Below are 21,999 nucleotides of genomic sequence, written 5' to 3' on the forward strand. Positions count from 1 at the left end.
AACATGATCACTAAATTTTCTAATACAACCTACATTCTGCCAAGCAAACCTTCTTTATAGTCATGCAGTTCCACATCTGTACTTAGAGGAATAAAAGTGAATATGCAAATAGACCCATAAACTAGGACTATAAATTATTTAAGCAGGGTTCATACAGACATTGGCAAGTCAAATTCAAGGACTTTCAGGAACTTTTTCAACCACATAAACGTCATTTTCAAGGACCTCAACCTCAATATCATTTATATAATTCTACAGTTTAAAAAAAACGGGTTATTTTGGGGGGAAAGGATTTGTATGGAAATCCAAGTTGAAGCCAACATTAGATGTTGTAGTCTTCATAATAACCACCCATGGTTTTACCGCAACAGAGTAGCTTGTTTCCCACCGCTTCCAATTGAAGCGGTGGGAAACAAATGAAAGTGCCTACATCTCTCACAAAAACTGATATAAAATGAAATCACAGATAATTAAAAGGGAGCAGGAGAACTTAGAAATTGGCTACAATAATTTCATATAAGGACTTTTCAAGCACCAAATTGAGGAAATGTCTGATTTTCAAGGTAGGCCTATTCCGGTGCTTGAATTTCTGAGCTCCAAATTCAAGTTTAATTAGGCTACTTCAAGCCCCTGGTATTGTTTAAAATTGCGGCTGTAACATGGAAAACAAAATGCATTTGTCATGTTATTTCATTGCCAGGGCATATTGTGAGTAAGCCCACTACGCTATGTAATTTGTTGTCATTGTATTCAGAATAATTTATAGGAATAGCGTTGAGTGTTGCACAATAGTCTATCCTACACAATAGTCAATCCTACACAATTGCACACAGTAGACTCGATGTCCAATCCCAGGCACAAAAACGTATGAAAACATGAACCCATTACATTGATGCTTTTTCTGTTAAATCTAACTAGACCCTGCTGTAAATCAAGCAGACACCAACAGATGATCAACACCAATTCACACTGAGTGTACAAAACATTAAGGATACTTTCCTACTACTGAGCTGCACCACCCCCCCACCCCTGTTCCCTCAGAACGGCCTCAATTCATTGGGGCATGGACTCTACAAGGTGTTGAAAGCGTTCCATAGGAATGCTGACCAATGTTGACTCCAGTGCTTCCCACAGTTGTGTCAAGTTGGCTGGATGTCCTTTGGGTGGTGAACCATTCTTGATACACAAGGGAAACTATTGAGTGTGAAAAACCCACTAGCATAGCAGTTCTTGACACAAACCGGTGTGCCTGGCACCTGCTACAGTCAATGCACAAGGCGAGACCCAAATGCAGACACAGGAGGCAGATGGTTGGAGTCTTACAATGTTTATTAATCCAAAGGAGTAGGCAAGAGAATGGTCGTGGACAGGCAAAAAGGTCAAAACCAGATCAGAGTCCAGGAGGTACAGAGTGGTAGACAGGCTCATGGTCAAGGCAGGCAGAATGGTCAGGCAGGCGGGAACAAAGTCCAGAAACAGGCAAGGGTCAAAACCAGGAGGACTAGAAAAAGGAGAATGCAAAAAGCAGGAAAACCGCTGGTTGACTTGGAAACACACAAGACGAACTGGGACAGAAAGACAGATCCCTGTGTGTCCTGTCTTTCTGTCCCAGAAAGACACCGGGGAAAATAAGCGACACCTGGAGGGGGTGGAGACAATCACAAGGACAGGTGTAACAGATCAGGGCGTGGCAGCTACCACACCCCGTTCAAAGGCACTTAAATATTTTATCTTGCCCATTCACCCTCTGAATGGCACACATGCACAGTCATTGTCTCAAGGCTTAAAAATCATTCCTAAACCTGTCTTCTACCCTTCGTCTACACTGATCGAAGTGGATTTAACAATTGACATCATTAAGGGATCGTAGCTTTCACCTGGATTCACCTGGTCAGTCTATGTAATGGAAAGAGCAGGTGTCCTTAAGGTTTTGTACACTCAGTGCAGGTTTTGAATAAACTCGTGAATTATATTAAATATAGCTATGATCTCCCCTTATATCTTAATGTAATGACATTACATTTTATGGGAGATTACTATCAATAACTCATCAACAGCTGTAACAAGTTGTCCAGCATAGGAAATCCTCACTGGTACCCTGGTTTATATAAGACCCATGAGCCCTTTTTTCTCACATTCAGCCTGCTCACAGAGATGCAGATGACGCCACGAAAGTGTCACCCGGCTCCCAGTGTTTTAGTGTGAGGATTGGGGAGGTGTGTATGTGCGTGCACGTGTGTGTTTGTATGTACAGTGCCTTCGGAAAGTATTCAGACCTTTTGACTTATTCTAAAATGTATTAAAAGAAAATTATCTCATCAATCTACACACAATACCCCAAAATGACAAAGCAAGAACTGTTTTTTATAAAAGTTTGCTAATATACAGTACCAGTCAAATATGTTTTACTATTCTCTACATTGTAGAATATTAGTGAATACATCAAAACAATTAAATAACACATATGGAATCATGGTGGAATCACCAAAAAAGTATCAAAAAAATTTAAATATATTTGATATTCTTCAAAGTAGCCACCCTTTGCCTGAGAGTCTTTCGGGGCCTGTTTGGCAAACTCCAAGCTGTCTGTCATGTGTCTTTTACTGAGGAGTGTCTTCCGTCTGGCCGCTCTACCATAAAGGCCTGATTGGTGGAATGCTGCAGAGATGGTTGTCCTTCTGGAAGGTTCTCCCATCTCCACAGAGGAACTCTAGAGCTCTGTCAGAGTGACTAACACACACTGTCAACTGCACTGTCTAATCAATTGAATTTACCACAGGTGGACTCCAATCAAGTTATAGAAACATCTCTAGGATGATCAATGGAAACAGGAAACCTGAGCTCAATTTCGAATCTTATAGCAAGGGTCTGAATACTTATGTAAATAATGTGTGTGTGTGGGGGGGTGGTTCCTAAAATTCTACAAACCTGTTTTCACTTTGTCATTATGGGGTATTGTATATAGATTGCTGAGGATTTTTCTTCATTTAATCAATTTTAGAATAAGGCTGTAATGTAAGAAAATGTGGAAAACGTCAAGGGGGCTGAATTCTTTCCGAAGGGACTGTACATACAGTATGCTACAATAGTAACCACAAGAAAATAAGGTACTGACTTTGATAGGAACGCACACATGTCCAAAGTTATTATTTGTAAGGAAAACGGCAATTAAGGCAATGCAAGCACCAACCAGAAAATGTGCCATGGGGAAAAATATCTGCATACTTGATCTGAGGAAACACTGCAGAAGTGTTTGGGCTCTCAAAGTGAGAAGTTTGTCCCACTCAGTAAAGCCTCAAACATAAAACAACAGTAAAATGGGCTACTTCTATGTCAATTAATGAGGCGGAACACACCTCAAGTCAAGCTGTTGTTAGAAAATAAAAAACATTGTAGAACTTGTTAGAGAAAAATTTGTTGAAACATAGCCCATAGATAATTAGCAGGCAGTGTGTCTTGGTTTGAGGGTGGATCGGGTTAACTGTCCTGTTGCGTAAAAATAACATTTTGGAACAGTGAGTGCATTCCGTCATCACGCGCAAAACAAAACATGCGCTGGGAGCGGCAGTTAGAGATAGTTGGAACTCACACGTGAACAGGTTAAATATACAAAACATGCAAGTAATATACTTCAAATATGAGACTCTTCTAGTATGTCTTAAGTGTACTATGAATATACTATAATTACACTTCAACACACTTATTAAAAGTGTACTTTATATGAATTCTTTTTTCTTTTAGTATACTATAAATATGCTATCAGCCTTCAATACACTTATTTCCAGTCTTTTAGTATTATAGTCATTGATTGAAGCTCAGTGTTAAATTCAAATCTCCCTATCATATCTAGGACAATATGACACCAATCTCAATGAAATTCTCAAATCATCTTGATTGGAGGTGCACAACACACTCCCCTCCTCCCTTCTTGACCCGTCTGGCTGTTACCGAGAACCACATACCGGATTTTTGAACAGGGTTGTTAGCAATTCATTTTTAAGAGTATTTCTTGCTTATTTCTACCTACCTTATTTCTACCTAGCTCAATTCTAGACATTGGATTAAAACTAGTTCATAAAATGACCATTGCCGGATTGACTACATTTGTAGGTGCAACAGTTTTTATTAAATGTATAATTTATCGCTCCCACGTGCACTTTCCTGTCAGTTAAGAAACAACAATGTGCTACCTTTTTGTTGCATTTATGACAATGCTAACATCTTTTTTTCAGCATAATCTCAGAGTTCTAATACCAGGTTGGTTGCTCAGCAACAACACAGCTGCTTGCACCATGCTGCCAGTCATAAGAAGTTAATCAATAAATGCAAACAAATATTTTGATTAGCTAGGTAGCTAACCAGCTAACATTACATAGCTAACATTAGCTTGCTTCTACAGTCCATCAGGCGGAAGTCATCATGTGTAAACTGTTGATCTAAACACTTGTAATCGGAGCACAAACAAATATTCACAAATAAACTAGCAATCGTCCTTGATAACCAATTAACTTTAGCTAGCTAAGTAATCTTAGCCAAAGTATGATTCTAATGTTAGCTAACATGTACTGTATGGCAAGTTCATGTGCCACAAAAGATCATACATTCTTACACACAATGTATCTAGTTAGTTATGTTAAGTTTAAAACAACCTGACTTTGGGAAACTTCCACGCTACTCATGTTCATTTGTATTGCACCGGCCAAGCTACGGTAAGATGAGGTAGTTAGAAATCAGACAGTTAGGACAAACTGCTCTACATTTCCTCAAAGAACAACCAAGACCACACAAACCATAGCAGAGAAAACAAATTGTTTTGCTAAGAAACGGTAAGCTACAACATATAGTAAATGGTTGAATCCCAAACACACATGTAAACAGAACAACAGTTGTGCATGCTAGCTAGCATCAATTTACCAGACTCGACTGACAGGATCAAATGTGTAGAATAAATTCCAGCTCCAGCATAAACTCTTTCTCTGCTGTCTTGTCATTTTTATAATCCAAATTTGTGCTGTTATTTTCAGTGTGTTCACAGAAAATCTGAAGTCGCCATGCAAAAGTGAAAAGTATTCAGGCGGCTGCACATGGTACAACAACAATATCACTCAGAACCACTGTTTGCAAGACATTCTGTGTGCCAGTCTGGTCTCGACGTAACATTGTAAACATAAAGCTGGGACACTGATTTTAGTATAATATGTTAGGTTTGGTATGGTATGGTTACGTAAGACAGAAGGTTACTTAAAACACTTTCCTGCAGTCAAGTGACCAAATCACCCTCTAGTGTCAAGACAATAATCCAAAACACACAATCAAGTCTACATGAAAATGTCTAAAAAGCAACAAATTTGAAGTTTTGGAATGGCTAGTCAAAGTCCAGACCTAATCCCAATTGAGATGTTGTGGCAGGACTTGAAATGAGCAGTTTATGCTTGAAAACCCACATTCGTCACTGAGTTAAAGCAGTTCTGCATGCAAGAGTGGGCCAGAATTCCTCCACAGTGATGTGACAGACTGATCAACAACTACAAGAAGCATTTGGTTGCAGTCATTGCAGCTAAAGGTGGCACAACCAGTTATTGAGTATAACAGGGAAATTACTGTACTTTTTCACACAGGGAATTGGGTGTTGCATAACTTTGTTAATTACATAAATAAAATATGTATCAATTTCTTTTGTTATTTGTAAACTCAGGTTCCCTTTATCTATTATTACGTTTTGGTTGAAGAGCAGATAACATTCATATATATGCAATAATAGAGAATATTTGTCACGTTCATCGTATGGAGCGGACTAAAACGCAGAGGGAATGTAAGTGCTCATCTTCTTCTTTATTTATAAAGAAACGTGATACAAAACACTTAAACAAAACAACGACGAAAAAACAGTCTTGTAAGGACAAAATGACTATACAGAAAAACAACTAACCACAAATCCCATGACAAAAACACCTCTATTAAATAGGACCTTCAATTAGAGGCAACGAGGAACAGCTGCCTCCAATTGAAGGTCAACCCAATAAACTACGCACAGAAATAGAACAAATAGAACGAACATAGAAATACACTAACATAGAACATAAACCAAAACACCCCGAAAGACCCTAAACAAACACCCCCTGCCACGCCCTGACCAAACTATAATAACAAACAACCCTTTTTACTGGTCAGGACGTGACAATATCAGGGGGCAAATACTTTTTCACGGCACTGTATATATTTGGCTGTATATATTTTTAGATATAGGCCTATTGTAAATGTGTATTATTGTTGCGTTGCCATCTTTATTTCAAAAATAACATACATACTATTTTGACAGAGGCAATGAACTGTCCATTGATTAGCACAGCAATTGATATAACAGGACCATATTTGAGCATAATACAAAATGACACAGGTAAGCTAACAGTTACAGAAATCAGGGAGGCAGACAGGCTCTCTCTATCTGAGCTACTGTGTCCAACACACCACCACCGGTTTTTATGCTGGGCACCTTCTTACCAAAAAAAGATGTTATTATGATATATTTTTTTCAATTAAATACTTTGCTAAAATAAAGGTTTAAGGAAATATGGGCATGCACCACATTACTACAAGACAAACCAGCAAAACCTGTGTTCATTTAATTTCAAAAAGCATGAAAAGGTAGCATAATGGGATAATGTCTTATTATGGAGTGTGAAGAATCCAATACTTTACCTTGTATGCGGTACAAATCACGTTATTGTGGAAGCATCTCCTCTAAGAGTATGAACTAGGCTGTTTGAGAAGGTTTGAATCCTAAGCAAACTGCCTACACATCGTTTGAAGTACAATACCAAAATAGCTCCTGTAGTTGGTCAAGCTGTGTGCTGGAAAATCTTGGTAGAGCATTGGTAGAATAGGCATTGTGGTGCTCATGTGAATTTCCTTTATATTTCGGCATTAGACCAATGCCGATTCTCACTTAAAACATTATTTTTAATACTATATACCAGTGGTTCTTAACCTGGGTTCGATCGAACCCCAGGGGTTCGGTGAGTCAGTCTCAGGGGTTCGGCGGAGGTCAAGACACACACCCGACTCATATGATTCGTGATGACACGCCCCGCTTGGCCATCATTGGCTGCAGGTGATCACGCAACATCGCTTGGCCTATCTGTGCTGCAGGGAATTTGGCGCGCTCAGTAGTCGAATTGTGACTGTCGTGATGGTACGTCGTGTGATTTCTTTCTTAATATTTTAATCCCTTCATACTAACTATGTCGAGCAAAAAAAGAAAGTGGTCGGACGAATATGTACAATATGGATTCACATGTATAACGGAACGTGATGAGAGTCAGCGTCCTAACTGCATGATTTGCAATGCCAAGTTGAGCAATTCTAGTCTAGCACCGGCAAAACTAAGAGAACACTTCCTTAAGCTGCATGGAGATGGACAATACAAGAACACAACGCTCGCTGAATTCAAGGTGAAGAGAGCCATTTTTCCAATTAAGAAGGGTTCGGTGAATGCGCATATGAAACTGGTGGGGGTCAGTACCTCCAACAAGGTTAAGAACCACTGCTATATACTGTCATCAACCTTCAATAAACTTATTACAAATGTACTTCAAATTCATTGTTTTTCAGTATACGATATGTTCACTATCATTAAACTTAAACACACTCATTAAAAATGTACTTCAATTTCAAACGCTTTACTTGTGATTTAGTATATTCATTCAAGATACACCTGGAGTTGTTTTTAAGTTGACACATTGATTTTATACAGATTTTATACAGTGCCTTGCAAAAGTATTTAATTGTCATTTGTTGTCAACAATGAACTCAAAATACTGCAAAAAAAGTGCAAAAAATATATAATAATAGTAATGATTACGATTAATACAATTTGATAATTAAAATATAGTCGTTGCATAAGTATTCAGCCCCTTTGTTTAGGCAAGCCTAAATTAGTTCAGGAGTAAAATCTGGCTTAACAAATCACATAATATGTTACATGGACTCTGTGTGAAATAATAAGTATTGACATGATTTTTGAAAGACTAACCCTTCCCCTGTTCCCCATACATAAAACATAAGGGAGCCTTTATAAAGCTTTATAAAGAAGGGCAGTGATTGGTAGATGGGTAACAATATCAAATCAGACATTGAATACATCTTTAAGCATGTCAAGTTAATAATTATGCTGTGGATAAAAAAGGCAGTGTCAATTCACCTCTCAGGGATTGTCTTTGTGCTTCAACATTGAGACTCTCTCTCGTTCGCTCTCACACATGCACATGCACGTACACACACACACTCACAAATCTTTGGATTCGATCACTTTGTGAGGGAAAGCAACACGTTCCTTGAGAGATTACTTCATAGGTTCCTTGATCTGAAACCTTAGAATAGCAAGTTGCTATATTGAACTATGTCCTCTTTAATAATGTCTATGGCAGCAGCAATTGCTATAAGGGCACAGAGAATCAGACAAAAAAGCAATTCATATTGACAATGACATTCATAGTCCACTGCACCAGTCACACCTTGGGTTCATTCTATGGGTTGTCTTCTTTTCTTTTTATTGTTTTCTTCTCTGTTTATCTCTTTCTCATGGTCCTCTCAGACAATGAGCTGTAGTCTTTCTGCCCACGGGGTACTGGGTAGAGGCCAACTCATTGGACTGCTCACCAGCGCAGAGAGAGAGAAATAGAGACCACCTTTGAGCCAGAGGGCTTGGCAGGGTTAGAGCAGTGTGTATGAATGTGTATAATGCTCTGATCTGACATCATTTCTCTCTCTCTCTCTCTCTCTCTCTCTCTCTCTCTCTCTCTCTCTCTCTCTCTCTCTCTCTCTCTCTCTCTCTCTCTCTCTCTCTCTCTCTCTCTCTCTCTCTCTCTCTCTCTCTCTCTCTCTCTCTCTCTCTCTCTCTCTCTCTCTCTCTCTCTCTCTCTTTCTCATATATATATAGCTGTAGGGCTGGGATAGATTAAGAGATCTCCCATATTGTATTACTGTGTATTATTATTGTGTCCAGAATACTGTGGTGACTATTGGCCTATCGAGTTCTTATGTACTGGAGGAAGCAATTTAATATCAATATTGTATTGTCTTTGAAAATTGATAATTTTGTGATAATTTTGTGTTTGATTATGACTCATGAAATGGGTAGTGTTTTTTAGGCAACAGTCTGAAACAAAGTGAAACAGGGAGCTACTTGTCCAATAAGAAATGCACATTTTAGATTTCCATTGCAAAACTTTTTAAAGCATTTTGCTACCGGGTGCCCTGATGAAAATTACCAGACTTGTGTATGTGTAAATGGCTTGAAACAGGTGTTTTTGTGTCTTGTTTGTTTACATTTCTCCTTTCTTTCTCTCCTACAGTTAGAACAGATTCAGAAGCACAACTGGTACATGTGAGTGTAATTTTCTTTTCTTTCTTTTCATCCTAATGTTCTCTCTGTGATTCGGGATTTCAAAGGGACAAAGGAAGAGTTAGGATAAATTGGATGAAAGTAGTCAAAGGTGGGGAGACAAGGGTGATGGGAGGGAGGGATGGATGTCTCAGTTGATCTGGGTTAAGAGGAGGAAGCAAGGGAGCGGGAAGCGTGCATTAGAGAAAAGTCTGGTTTTGTGTGAGTGCTTGTGTGCGTGCGTCTTTTCTGATGAATGGCCTCACCATATCAGCAGCAAGGACAGAGATCCTGTACCCAGCATTCTTGGGTACAGGAACAATGGTGGCCATCTTGAAGCATGTGGGACAGCAGGCTGGGATAGGGAGACATTGAATAGAGAGAGAGAGAATAGAGAGAGAGAGAGAGAGAGAGAGAGAATAAAGGTCTTGGGTAAAAAAAAATATTCAAAGAACACAATGGCATTTTTATTAGTTTATGTTACTGTAGGCAATCTGCTGCCTCACATGTGGAGGGCATGGAACAGCGTGTGGGGGCCCCAGTGTTGAGGATCAGCGAAGTGGAGATGTTGTTTCCTACCTTCACTACCTGGGGGCGGCCCGTCAGGAAGTCCAGGACCCAATTGCGCAGGACGGGGTTGACACCCAGGGCCTCAAGCTTAATGATGAGCTTCGAGGGTACTATGATGTTGAATGCTGATCTATAGTCAATGAACATCATTCTTGCAGAGGAATTCTTCTTGTCCAGATGGGATAGGGCAGTGTGCAGTGTGATGGTGATTGCGTCGTCTGTGGACCTATTGGGGCAGTAAGCAAATTGAAGTGGGTCTAGGGTGACAGGTAAGGTGGAGGTGATATGATCCTTGACTTGTCTCTGAATGCTTTTCATGGTGACAGAAGTTCAGTTACCTTTGCATTCTTGGGTACAGGAACAATGGTGGCCATCTTGAAGCATGTGGGGACAGCAGACTGGGATAGGGAGACATTGAATATATCTGTAAACACACCAGCCAGCTGGTCTGCACATGCTCTGAGGATGCGGCTAGGGATGCCGTTTGTGCCGGCAGCCTTCCAAGGGTTAACACATTTACATGTCTTACTCACTTTGGCCACGGAGAAGGAGAGCCCACAGTCCTTTTTAACGGGCCGTGTCGGTGGCACTGTATTATCCTCAAAGCGGGCAAAGAAGGTGTTTAGTTTGTCTGGAAGCAAGACATCGGTGTCCTTGACGTGGCTGGTTTTTCTTTTGTAGTCCGTGATTGTCTGTAGATCCTGACACATATGTCTCGTGTCTGAGCCGTTGAATTGCGAATCCACTTTGTATCTATACTGGCATTTCACTTGTTTGATTGCCTTGTGGAGAGAATAACAACACTGTTTGTATTCGGCCATATTCCCAGTCACCTTTCCATGTTTAAATTCAGTGGTTTGCACTTTCAGTTTTGAGCGAATGCCGCCATCTGTCCACGATTTCTGGTTAGTTGTAGATTTTAATAGTCACAGTGGGTACAACATCTCCTATACACTTCCTTATAAACTCACTCACCGAATCAGAGAAAACATTGATATTATTCTCTGAGGCTACCCGGAACATATCCCAGTCTGTTTGATCAAAACAATCTTGAAGCATGGATTCCAATTGGTCAGACCAGAATAGTCCTTAGTACGGGTACTTCCTGTTTGAGTTTCTGCCTATAGGAAGGGATGAGCAAAATGGAGTAATGGTCAGACTTGCAGAAAGGAGGGTGGGGGGGCCTTATATGCATTGCGGAAATTAGAGTAACAGTGGTCCAGTGTTTTTCCAGCGCGAGTGCTACAGTCGATGTGCTGATAGAATTTAGGTAGCCTTGTTCTCAAATGTGCTTTGTTAAAATCCCCAGCCACGATAAATGCAGCCTCAGGATATATGGTTTCCAGTTTGCAAAATGTCCAATAGTTCCTTGAGGGCCGTTGTGGTATCGGCTTGAGGGAGGATATACACGGCTGTGACAATAAGTGAAGAGAATTCTCTTGGGAGATAATAAGGTCGGCATTTGATTGTGAGGAATTCTAACTCAGGTGAACAAAAATACTTGAGTTCCTGTATGTTGTTACAATTACACCATGAGTGGTTAATCATGAAACATACACCCTTCTTCTTCCAGGAGATATGCTTATTCCTGTCGGCGCGACACACTGAGAATCCAGGTGGCTGTACCGACTCCGACAGCATATCCCGAGAGAGTCATGTTTCCGTGAAACATAGTATGTTACAATCCCTGATGTCTCTATGGAAAGCAACCCTTTCCCTAATTTTGTCTACCTTGTTGTCTAGAGACTGGACATTAACGAGTAATATACTCGGAAGCGGTGGTGGTGTGCGCGCCTACGAAGTCTGACCAGAAGACCGTTCTGTCTCCCTCTTCTCCGACGGGGTTGTTTTTGGTAGGCCTCTGGAATCAGTTCAAATGCCCTGGGTGGTGGGGACAAAGAATCTGCTTCGGAAAAGTCGTATTCCTGGTTGTAGCGTTTGTAAGTTGACATTGCTCTGATATCCAATAGTTATTCCCGGCTGTATGTAATAACACTTAAGATCTTCTGGGCTAACAATGTAAGAAATAATACATAACATTTTTTTTTAAAGGATTACTTAATCCTATCCCAGGTATTCTTTAAAGAGGTGGGGTTTCAGGTGTCTCCGGAAGGTGGTGATTGACTCCGCTGTCCTGGAGTCGTGAGGGAGCTTGTTCCACCATTGGGGTGCCAGAGCAGCAAACAGTTTTGACTGGGCTGAGCGGGAACTGTGCTTCCGCAGAGGTAGGGGGGCCATCAGGCCAGAGGTGGATGTACGCAGTGCCCTTTGGGTGTAGGGACTGATCAGAGCCTGAAGGTACGGAGGTGCCGTTCCCCTCACAGCTCCGCAGGCAAGCACCGTGGTCTTGTAGAGATGCGAGCTTCAACTGGAAGCCTGTGGAGTGTGCGGAGGAGCGGGGTGACGTGAGAGAACTTGGGAAGGTTGAACACCAGACGGGCTGCGGCGTTCTGGATGAGTTGTAGGGGTTTAATGGCGCAGGCAGGGAGCCCCGCCAACAGCGAGTTACAGTAATCCAGACGGGAGATGACAAGTGCCTGGATTAAGACCTGCGCTGCTTCCTGTGTGAGGCAGGGTCGTACTCTGCGAATGTTGTAGAGCATGAACCTACAGGATCGGGTCACCTCCTTGATGTTAGCGGAGAATGACAGGGTGTTGTCCAGGGTCACGCCAAGGCTCTTAGCATTCTGGGAGGAGGACACAATGGAGTTGTCAATTGTGATGGCGAGATCATGGAACGGGCAGTCCTTGCCCGGGAGGAAGAGCAGCTCCGTCTTGCCGAGGTTCAGCTTGAGATGGTGATCCGTCATCCACACTGATATGTCTGCCAGACATGCAGAGATGCGATTTGCCACCTGGTTATCAGAAGGGGGAAAGGAGAAGATTAGTTGTGTGTCGTCTGCGTAGCAATGATAGGAGAGACCATGTGAGGATATGACAGAGTCAAGTGACTTGGTGTATAGCGAGAATAGGAGAGGGCCTAGAACTGAGCCCTGGGGGACACCAGTGGTGAGAGCACGTGGTGCAGAGACGGATTCCCTGTCAGGTAGGACACAATCCAAGAGTGAGCCGCGCCGGAGATGCCCAACTCGGAGAGGGTGGAGAGGAGGATCTGATGGTTCACAGTATCAAAAGCAGCAGATAGGTCTAGAAGGATGAGAGCAGAGGAGAGAGAGTTAGCTTTAGCAGTGCGGAGAGCCTCCGTGACACAGAGAAGAGTAGTCTCAGTTGAATGACCAGTCTTGAAACCTGACTGATTTGGATCAAGAAGGTCATTCTGAGAGAGATAGCAAGAGAGCTGGCCAAGGACGGCACGCTCAAGAGTTTTGGAGAGGAAAGAAAGAAGGGATACTGGTCTGTAGTTGTTGGCATCAGAGGGATCGAGTGTTGGTTTTTTGAGAAGGGGTGCAACTCTCGCTCTCTTGAAGACGGAAGGGACGTAACCAGCGGTCAAGGATGAGTTGATGAGCGAGGTGAGGTAAGGGAGAAGGTCTCCGGAAATGGTCTGGAGAAGAGAGGAGGGGATAGGGTCAAGCGGGCAGGTTGTTGGGCGGCCGGCCGTCACAAGTCGCAAGATTTAATCTGGGGAGAAAGGGGAGAAAGAGGTCAAAGCATAGGTCAAAACGCTAATGCTTTGGTATGTAGGATCAGACAAGAATAAACTACCATTTCCGTGACTATATATTACATAATAATAGCAGTAGTACAGGACCAGCGGTGTCGTTTGACTTAACGTTCAGTCCCTGGACAATAAAGTAGATGAGCTCAGGGCGAGGATCTCCTTCCAGAGAGACATCAGGGACTGTAATATATTATGTTTAAAGGAATCATGTCTCTCTCTGGATATATTGTACCTGTCAATTCAGCCAGCGGGATTCTCAGTCCATTGCACAGACAGGAAGACAGAACTCTCAGGGAAAAAGAAAGGCGGAGGGGTTTGCTTCATCATTAACCATTCATGATGTGATTGTGGTAACATACAGGAACTCAAGTACTTTTGTTCTCCCAATCTGGAATACCTCACCATCAAATGCCGACCACATCACCGATAAATCCACGATAATAGAGAATTGAAATAAGCATTTCTCTACGGCTGACCATGCTTTCCTCCTGGCTACCCCAACCCCGGGCCAACAGCTCCGCACACCCTGCAGCTACTGTGGGGGAAAAAAGTATTTGATCCCCTGCTGATTTTGTACGTTTGCCAACTGACAAAGAAATGACCAGTCTATAATTTTAATGGTAGGTTTATTTGAACAGTGGGAGACAGAATAACAACAAAAAAATCCAGAAAAACGCATGTCAAAAATGTTATAAAATGATTTGCATTTTAATGAGGGAAATAAGTATTTGACCCCTCTGCAAAACATGACTTAGTACTTGGTGGCAAAACTATTGTTGGCAATCACAGAGGTCAGACGTTTCTTGTAGTTGGCCATCAGGCTTGCACACATCTCAGGAGGGATTTTGTCTCACTCCACTTTACAGATCTTTTCCAAGTCATTAAGGTTTCGAGGCTGACGTTTGGCAACTCGAACCTTCAGCTCCCTCCACAGATTTTCTATTGGATTAAGGTCTGGAGACTGGCTAGGCCACTCCAGGACCTTAACTTGTTATGGATAGGGGGCAGTATTTACACGGCGGGATAAAAAACGTACCCGATTTAATCTGGTTACTACTCCTGCCCAGTAACTAGAATATGCATATAATTATTGGCTTTGGATAGAAAACACCCTAAAGTTTCTAAAACTGTTTGAATGGTGTCTGTGAGTATAACAGAACTCATATGGCAGGCCAAAACCTGAGAAGATTCCAAACAGGAAGTGCCCTCTGTTTTCTATCCAAAGCTATGTTGTGTGGTTATCCTTAGATATATTCGCCAGACTTACCCACAGGGGATTGTTGATATGTTATAATTTTTTATTCTAGATAACATTTTCTTTGAAAAAATGCTCAAACAATGCATTTTACGTACATGTCTTTAGTATTTAACAGATAGAAAGATTTTTTTTTAAAGTATGAATCCACAATCTGCGCTTGACAAGTCTGGTCCTGGAGTGTCTTAACAAATTGAAACTCAAAAATTTAGGCTGACTTCATTCAGTGTCCAGAAAAATATATTTGCACGATATGCAAATATGCACATATTTAATGGCTTGGTTGCTCATTTGCATATTTTAATACAATATTTGAGAAAAGTTGTAATAGAAACAAGTATTATATTTGAGTTTACGTTCAACTGGTAAAAGTTGTTTGTGATATGAATAACTGAAAAAATGTACCTTATGCGAGTGTGGTGTCTGGACTTAAGCAACACACCATTGAAGTAGGATCGCCCTAGGCAGGGCACATTAGACAAATGTCCTAATAGAGTCATTTAGCCAAATGTATGGATGATATAAAAATGAATGAGACAAATGAGACAAAACAATATGAGAATATTGTCCCTACTGGAAGACGAGGAAAAGGAGACCTTTCCAGCTACGTGATCAAGCTGATATCGGAGTTGCTTGGAGTGGATGTATCACTTGAGGATCTGGAGCATTGCCATCAGATTGTGTGAAACAGAAGAACATTAAATACTGTACCCTCACATGGTAATCTTTAAGCTGTAGAACTATCAGACCAAAGTCAATATTCGGAAGGCACTGTGGGAAAAGAGATTAAAATCCATGGCCAGGCCATTCGAGTTGTCCAGGATCTGTCTGCTAAACTGAGGAACAAAACGTAAGAATTTCATTCTGATCAGGCAGTCACTTGAGGTCTCAACCCCGATTCCCTGCAGTGCTATGGGTATGGAAGGGAACACAGAGGATGGAATTCACAAGCGCTGATGAAGCCCTGAACAGGCTTCAAGAAACCTTTCCAGTTGAAAGAGAGCCCAATGCCCTCAGGAGAGGAAGAAGCGGAAAAAATTGATAAGCACACAAGGCTACATACAGTTGAGACAATATTCTTTCCCCCTTCTCCCAATACAATCTCGATTCTATTGTCCCCAAATACACTGAACAAAAATATAAACGCAACAATTTCAAAGATTTGACTGACTTACAGTTCATATAAGGAAATCAGTAATTTGTAAGAAATTCATTAGGCCCTAATCTATGGATTTCACATGACTGGGAATACGGATACCTTTAAAAAAAAGGTAGAGGCGTGGATCAGAAAACCAGTCAGTATCTGGTGTGACCACCATTTGCCTCAGGCAACGCGACACATCTCCTTCACATAGAATTGATCAGTCTGTTGACTGTGGCCTATGGGATGTTGTCCCACTCCTCTTCAATGGCTGTGCGAAGTTGCTGGATATTAGCGGGAACTGGAAAACGCTGTCGTACACGTCAATCCAGAGCATCCCAAACATGCTCAATGGGTGACATATCTGGTGAGTATGCAGGCCATGGAAGAACTGGGACATTTTCAGCTTCCAGGAATTGTGTGCAGATCCTTGTGACATGGGCCGTGCATTGAAACACAAGGTGATGGCGGAGGATGAATGGCACGACAATGGGCCTCAGGATCTCGTCACGGTATCTCTGTGCATTCAAATTGCCATCTTTGAAATGCAGTTGTGTTCGTTGTCTGTAGCTTATGCCTTCCCATACCATAAAACCCCGCAACCGTGGGACACTGTTCACAACGTTGACATCAGCAAACCGCTCATCCACGTGACGCCAAACGCTGTCTGCCATCTGCCTGGTACAGTTGAAACTGGGATTCATCCGTGAAGAGCACACAAATATGTATTCTATCACCTTCTATGCCAGTGGCCATAGAAGGAGAGCATTTGCCCACTGAAGTCAGTTACAACACCAAACTGCAGTCAGGACAAGACCCTGGTGAGGACGACGAGCACACAGATGAGCTTCCCTGTGACGGTTTCTTTATTTTTTTTGTGATCAACATTTTATTTTATTTCATATTACACAAAATATACAAGGCAGGATTACATTATAAGTATTAGCTGACATGACAACACTAGTATACAATAAAATTATTTACATACTGTCAGGAGTCCATTAATTGAGTACACAATATGACATTTACAGGAAGGAAGTAGGGTTTACAATAAAAAATATTCTATATTATTCTCAGAAAATAAAATGTCATCCCCCCACTCCCTTACCATGTACTATAGCTTGGTCAAGAGCTGTTGATATCTGATAGAGATTTACATTATACATCCCCATGCATCAACTGTATTTGCCCAAGCTTTGTTTATCACGGCCACTGATCGCTCTATACGAACAATATCTTGAAAATATGATAAACATGTTTGAGGGAAGAGGATTGGAGGAGTAATCCAAGCACTAATAATAACCTTTTTAACCGCACATAAATTATTATTTTCTGAACCAGTTGCAATACAAATGAAGAGTCATCATTCAACAAAAATAAAGGTGCATCTTTGTTCACAGGGAAATCCATAATTTTTGTAAGGTACTCTTGAACATGTTACCAGAACTGGGACACCACAGGACATTCCCAAAACATGTGCATTAGTGTTCCAACAGCATTCATATGGCATATATCACGTAACTTCTATGTATACGCTTATAATGTAATACGCTTATAATGTATACGCTTATAATGCTGGTGTGCTGGGTTTTTAGAGGTAACAAATACATTTTCCCAAATGATATCTCAGTTCAGGTCATGCCCCAATCCCTGCATTTCGCAGTTCCATACTAGAGTGACACCCAATGTAGAGCAATTAACAGACAGCAGGCAATCGTAAGTGGCAGAGACCATTTTAGATGTTAATGAAGGGTCTAGCCATGTAAGCATTATGTGGGATGTTAACGGGGCATCCCATGGTACACCATAAGCTTTTAACCGCGTAAGATTATCATATCGAATGTGTGGCTTTTTATCATTCTAAATAAACTTTGAGGTCATTGACTTTAATTCCTCAAAGTATTTTGGCAGAGGAGGTATAGACAACATAGAGAAATACAATTTTGTCAACCGAGTACATTAATTTTTTGTGTAGAAATCCTACCTTGTAATGAGATTTTAAGATAGGGCCATCTCTGCAAATCAGGGGGGGATCTCCTCTTTTAGTTTTACATAGTTCCCTCTGTAAATTTGGTGGGTATGCATATGCCCAAATAAATAAAGTCTGCCTCATGCCACTGCACTGGAGAATGCAGTACACAAAGTAAGCAATTCCGCAGGGCTGTTAAGGGGCACCAGTATAGATTTCCCTGTTTTTTTGTATCCAGAAAATGAACCGAACAGAGTAAATCATTTCAGAATCTGTGGAAGGGAAATTGACATCTGAGAAATACAATAAGGTGTCATCGGCATAGAGTGACAATTTATGCAGAGTACCATTAATATTGATGGATGAAATAAGTGGGTTCAATCTAATTGCTTGAGAAAGGGACTCCAAAGACAGGGCAAAGAGCATTGGTGATAATGGACATCCTTGTTTTGTGGAAGGTTGTAAACAGAAAGTCTAAGATGTACTTTTTTCTGTCTGCACCATTGCTTGGGATGCAGAATACAATGTTTGTAACATAGAGAAAAATCCTTTACCAAAACCAAAGGGCTCCGAAACACACCATAAATAGTTCCATTCTAGCCGATCAAAGGCTTTTTCTGCATCCAAACTAAAAAGTGCAGCAGCGGCTAGGTCGTTTTCGGACTCATGATATGGAATACACTTCTAATATTGTCTGAGGTTAAATGACCCTTTATAAACCCACTTTAATCATAATTAACCTGTTAGGGCTAGGGGGCAGTATTTACACGGCCGGATAAAAAACGTACCCGATTTAATCTGGTTACTACTCCTGCCCAGTAACTAGAATATGCATAAAATGATTGGCTTTGGATAGAAAACACCCTAAAGTTTCTAAAACTGTTTGAATGGTGTCTGTGAGTATAACATAACTCATATGGCAGGCAAAAACCTGAGAAGATTTCATGCAGGAAGTGGCCTGTCTGACAAGGTGTTGTTGTTCTTGGCTCTGTTTATTGAACATTTAGGATCTTAGCTGTAACGTCTCACTTCCTACGGCTCCCATAGGCTCTCAGAGCCCGGGAAAAAGCTGAACGATATCGAGGCAGCCCCAGGCTGAAACACATTATCGCCTTTGCCAAGTGGCCGATCAGAGGACAAAGGGCTTAGGCGCGTGCCCGAGTCGACCCCATGCTGTATTTTCTTTCGTCTGTTTACCTAATTGCAGATTCCCGGTCGGAATATTATCGCTTTTTTACGAGAAAAATGGCATAAAAATTGATTTTAAACAGCGGTTGACATGCTTCGAAGTACGGTAATGAAATATTTAGAAATCTTTTGTCACGAAATGCGCCGTGCACGTGATCCTTATTTACCATTCGGATAGTGTCTTGAACGCACAAACAAAACACCGCTGTTGGAACATAACTATGGATTATTTGGGACCAAACCAACATTTGTTATTGAAGTAGAAGTCCTGGGAGTGCATTCTGACGAAGACACCAAAGGTAATCAAACTTTTCTAATAGTAAATCGGAGTTTGGTGAAGGCTAAACTTGCTGGGTGTCTAAATAGCTAGCCCTGTGATGCCGGGCTATCTACTTAGAATATTGCAAAATGTGCTTTCACCGAAAAGCTATTTTAAAATCGGACATATCGAGTGCATAGAGGAGTTCTGTATCTATAATTCTTAAAATAATTGTTATTCTTTTTGTGAACGTTTATCGTGAGTAATTTAGTAAATTGTTAGTAAATTCGCCGGAAGTTTGCGGGGGGTATGCTAGTTCTGAACGTCACATGCTAATGTAAAAAGCTGGTTTTTGATATAAATATGAACTTGATTGAACAAAACATGCATGTATTGTATAACATAATGTCCTAGGTGTGTCATCTGATGAAGATCATCAAAGGTTAGTGCTGCATTTAGCTGTCTTCTGGGTTTTTGTGACATTATATGCTAGCTTGAAAAATGGGTGTCTGATTATTTCTGGCTGGGTACTCTGCTGACATAATCTAATGTTTTGCTTTCATTGTAAAGCCTTTTTGAAATCGGACAGTGTGGTTAGATTAACGAGAGTCTTGTCTTTAAAATGCTGTAAAATAGTCATATGTTTGAGAAATTGAAGTAATAGCATTTCTAAGGTATTTGAATATCGCGCCACAGGATTCAACTGGCTGTTACGTAGGTGGGACGAGTTGGTGCCACCTGCCCTAGAGAGGTTAATTAGATGTCCTACAAGAAGTTCCAATCTGATGGCAAGTATCTTTGCAAACAGATTGAGTTTTGTTGTAATAATGCTTAAGGGCCTATAGCTTTTACAGTCTAGGGGAGATTTGCCCTTTTTTAACAAAACTATGATAAATTAGGTGTTTTGGTCTCTGGAATTCTCCATGCATGATTGGTAGAACCAAGAATTAGTGGCCCCATAGTATCCCATATTTCAAGAAACAGCTCAGGAGCAAAACTATCAAGTCATGGTGATTTACCTCTTTTCATAGATGTTAATATACTCTTGAGTTATTCAAGAGGAAGTGGGGAGTCAAGGAATCCAGATTTCTCTCTGTAGAGTTTGGGAAGGTCCAATGATGATAAGAAGTGTGTCATCTTACTATGTTCAGGGTCCGCCTCTGACGTATATATTTGGGAATAAAAATGCCTAAACATATCATTCATTTCTGCCTGGTCATGTGATAAATGTTTGTTTATGCTCATTTTCAACAAGCGCAATCTGTTTTTCCAGGTCTACTACTTTTATACTGCGAGTTGAATTAAGATGTGAGGCAAACGAGGTACAGTTTCCCCTCAAAGAACATTTTGACACCTCCCAAAGTGACTGAGGGGATGTGGCTGTATCTGTATTTTAAACAATAACAATTATTTCAACTTTGCTGAAAGTTGTGTCAAAAAAAGCCTTATTCTGCAGCAGTTGAGTTAAAGCACCATCTGGCACCTTTCTGTTTGGAGCTGTCAAGTAAGATACTATACAGGACAGCTCCATGGTCAGAAATGACTATGGGGAGCAGCTTGGTTGTCTGAATATACCTGTTTTATACAGGGATATACAAATATGTAGTCTATCCGTGAAAATGTCTTGAAGAAAATGAAGTATAATTTTTGACAGTCAAATTCCTTAGACGCCAAGGCATCTAAAATATTATGCTCTGCAGCAAATGAGATCACAAGAGGCCTGATCAGTTTGAGAGTGAGATGAAACATGAGACCTATCTAACTGAGAATTACATACCTAATTAAAATTTCCTCCCACAACAAGTTGGTATTCTGAAAGATAATAGTCTTTTAAAGAAAGAACTAAGGAAATTAGAGGTGAAACAGATTGAGGCTAACACATGTCATGACTGTCCTGTGAGGATCACAATTGGTCAAATCAGCTTGACAATGGTTGACAATAACAACCTCCTCTCACCCGTAGAGGGGAGGAGAGAACTGGTGTGGAGGTTTTGACACCTCCACACCCTGTCATACATGAAGGGAACATTTCGGCATTTGCTGTATGGTTGATGAGAAAGTCCATATTGCAAATGTACGGTCCCTTACTAGACGTCTGCGAACGTTTGTAAAATTTGCGAACGGCGTCGGGCCATGCACCGGGCCGGATCTTCCGGGAAGTCATCGAACGGAGTCTCTCGGACATTCGGTTTCCGTTCTATAAAATTTTCAAATCTCTGTCATTTTTCACCTTCCCGGATTATGCCACAAGAGGGCGAATGGAATCATATTGCAAATGTAACAAACATCACCAATCACGACGTGGCCTTTTCTCCTAAACGGAAAAGACTTTGAAGACGAAACTTAGTGAGCATTGGTTTGGCATAATGGGCAATTGGCCCCGAACAAGATGGAGTTGAGGCCTCAACGCTTTTTGAGTTAAGGCCATTTTTCTGGGATTAAAGGTCAAAAATGAAAATAGAGCGCTAATTTGACCGCTTCACGTCAAAGTACATGAGCCTACGGTGTCAGGAAAAAAAGAACCAGACATTTATCTATCGTCATTTAAGAGAAATCGTACAATGTACAATTGGGGGATATTCAAAAAAATGAGTTTTTATTTTTTTATAAAAG

At 41.0% G+C, this 21,999-nt stretch overlaps 1 protein-coding gene across 1 annotated transcript in view; it reads left to right on the forward strand.

The window, feature by feature from the left end:
* Nucleotides 1–21,999, forward strand: part of brsk2a (BR serine/threonine kinase 2a) — a 506,659-nt gene that overhangs the window by 409,015 nt on the left and 75,645 nt on the right. Inside the window, exon 9 of the mRNA XM_029758477.1 lies at nt 9,354–9,385. Coding sequence (XP_029614337.1) covers nt 9,354–9,385 — 32 coding nt within the window. The remainder of the gene's footprint in view (nt 1–9,353; nt 9,386–21,999) is intronic.

The sequence above is a fragment of the Salmo trutta genome, chromosome 7, assembly GCF_901001165.1.
Source record: "Salmo trutta chromosome 7, fSalTru1.1, whole genome shotgun sequence".
Classification (NCBI taxonomy): Eukaryota; Metazoa; Chordata; class Actinopteri; order Salmoniformes; family Salmonidae; genus Salmo; species Salmo trutta.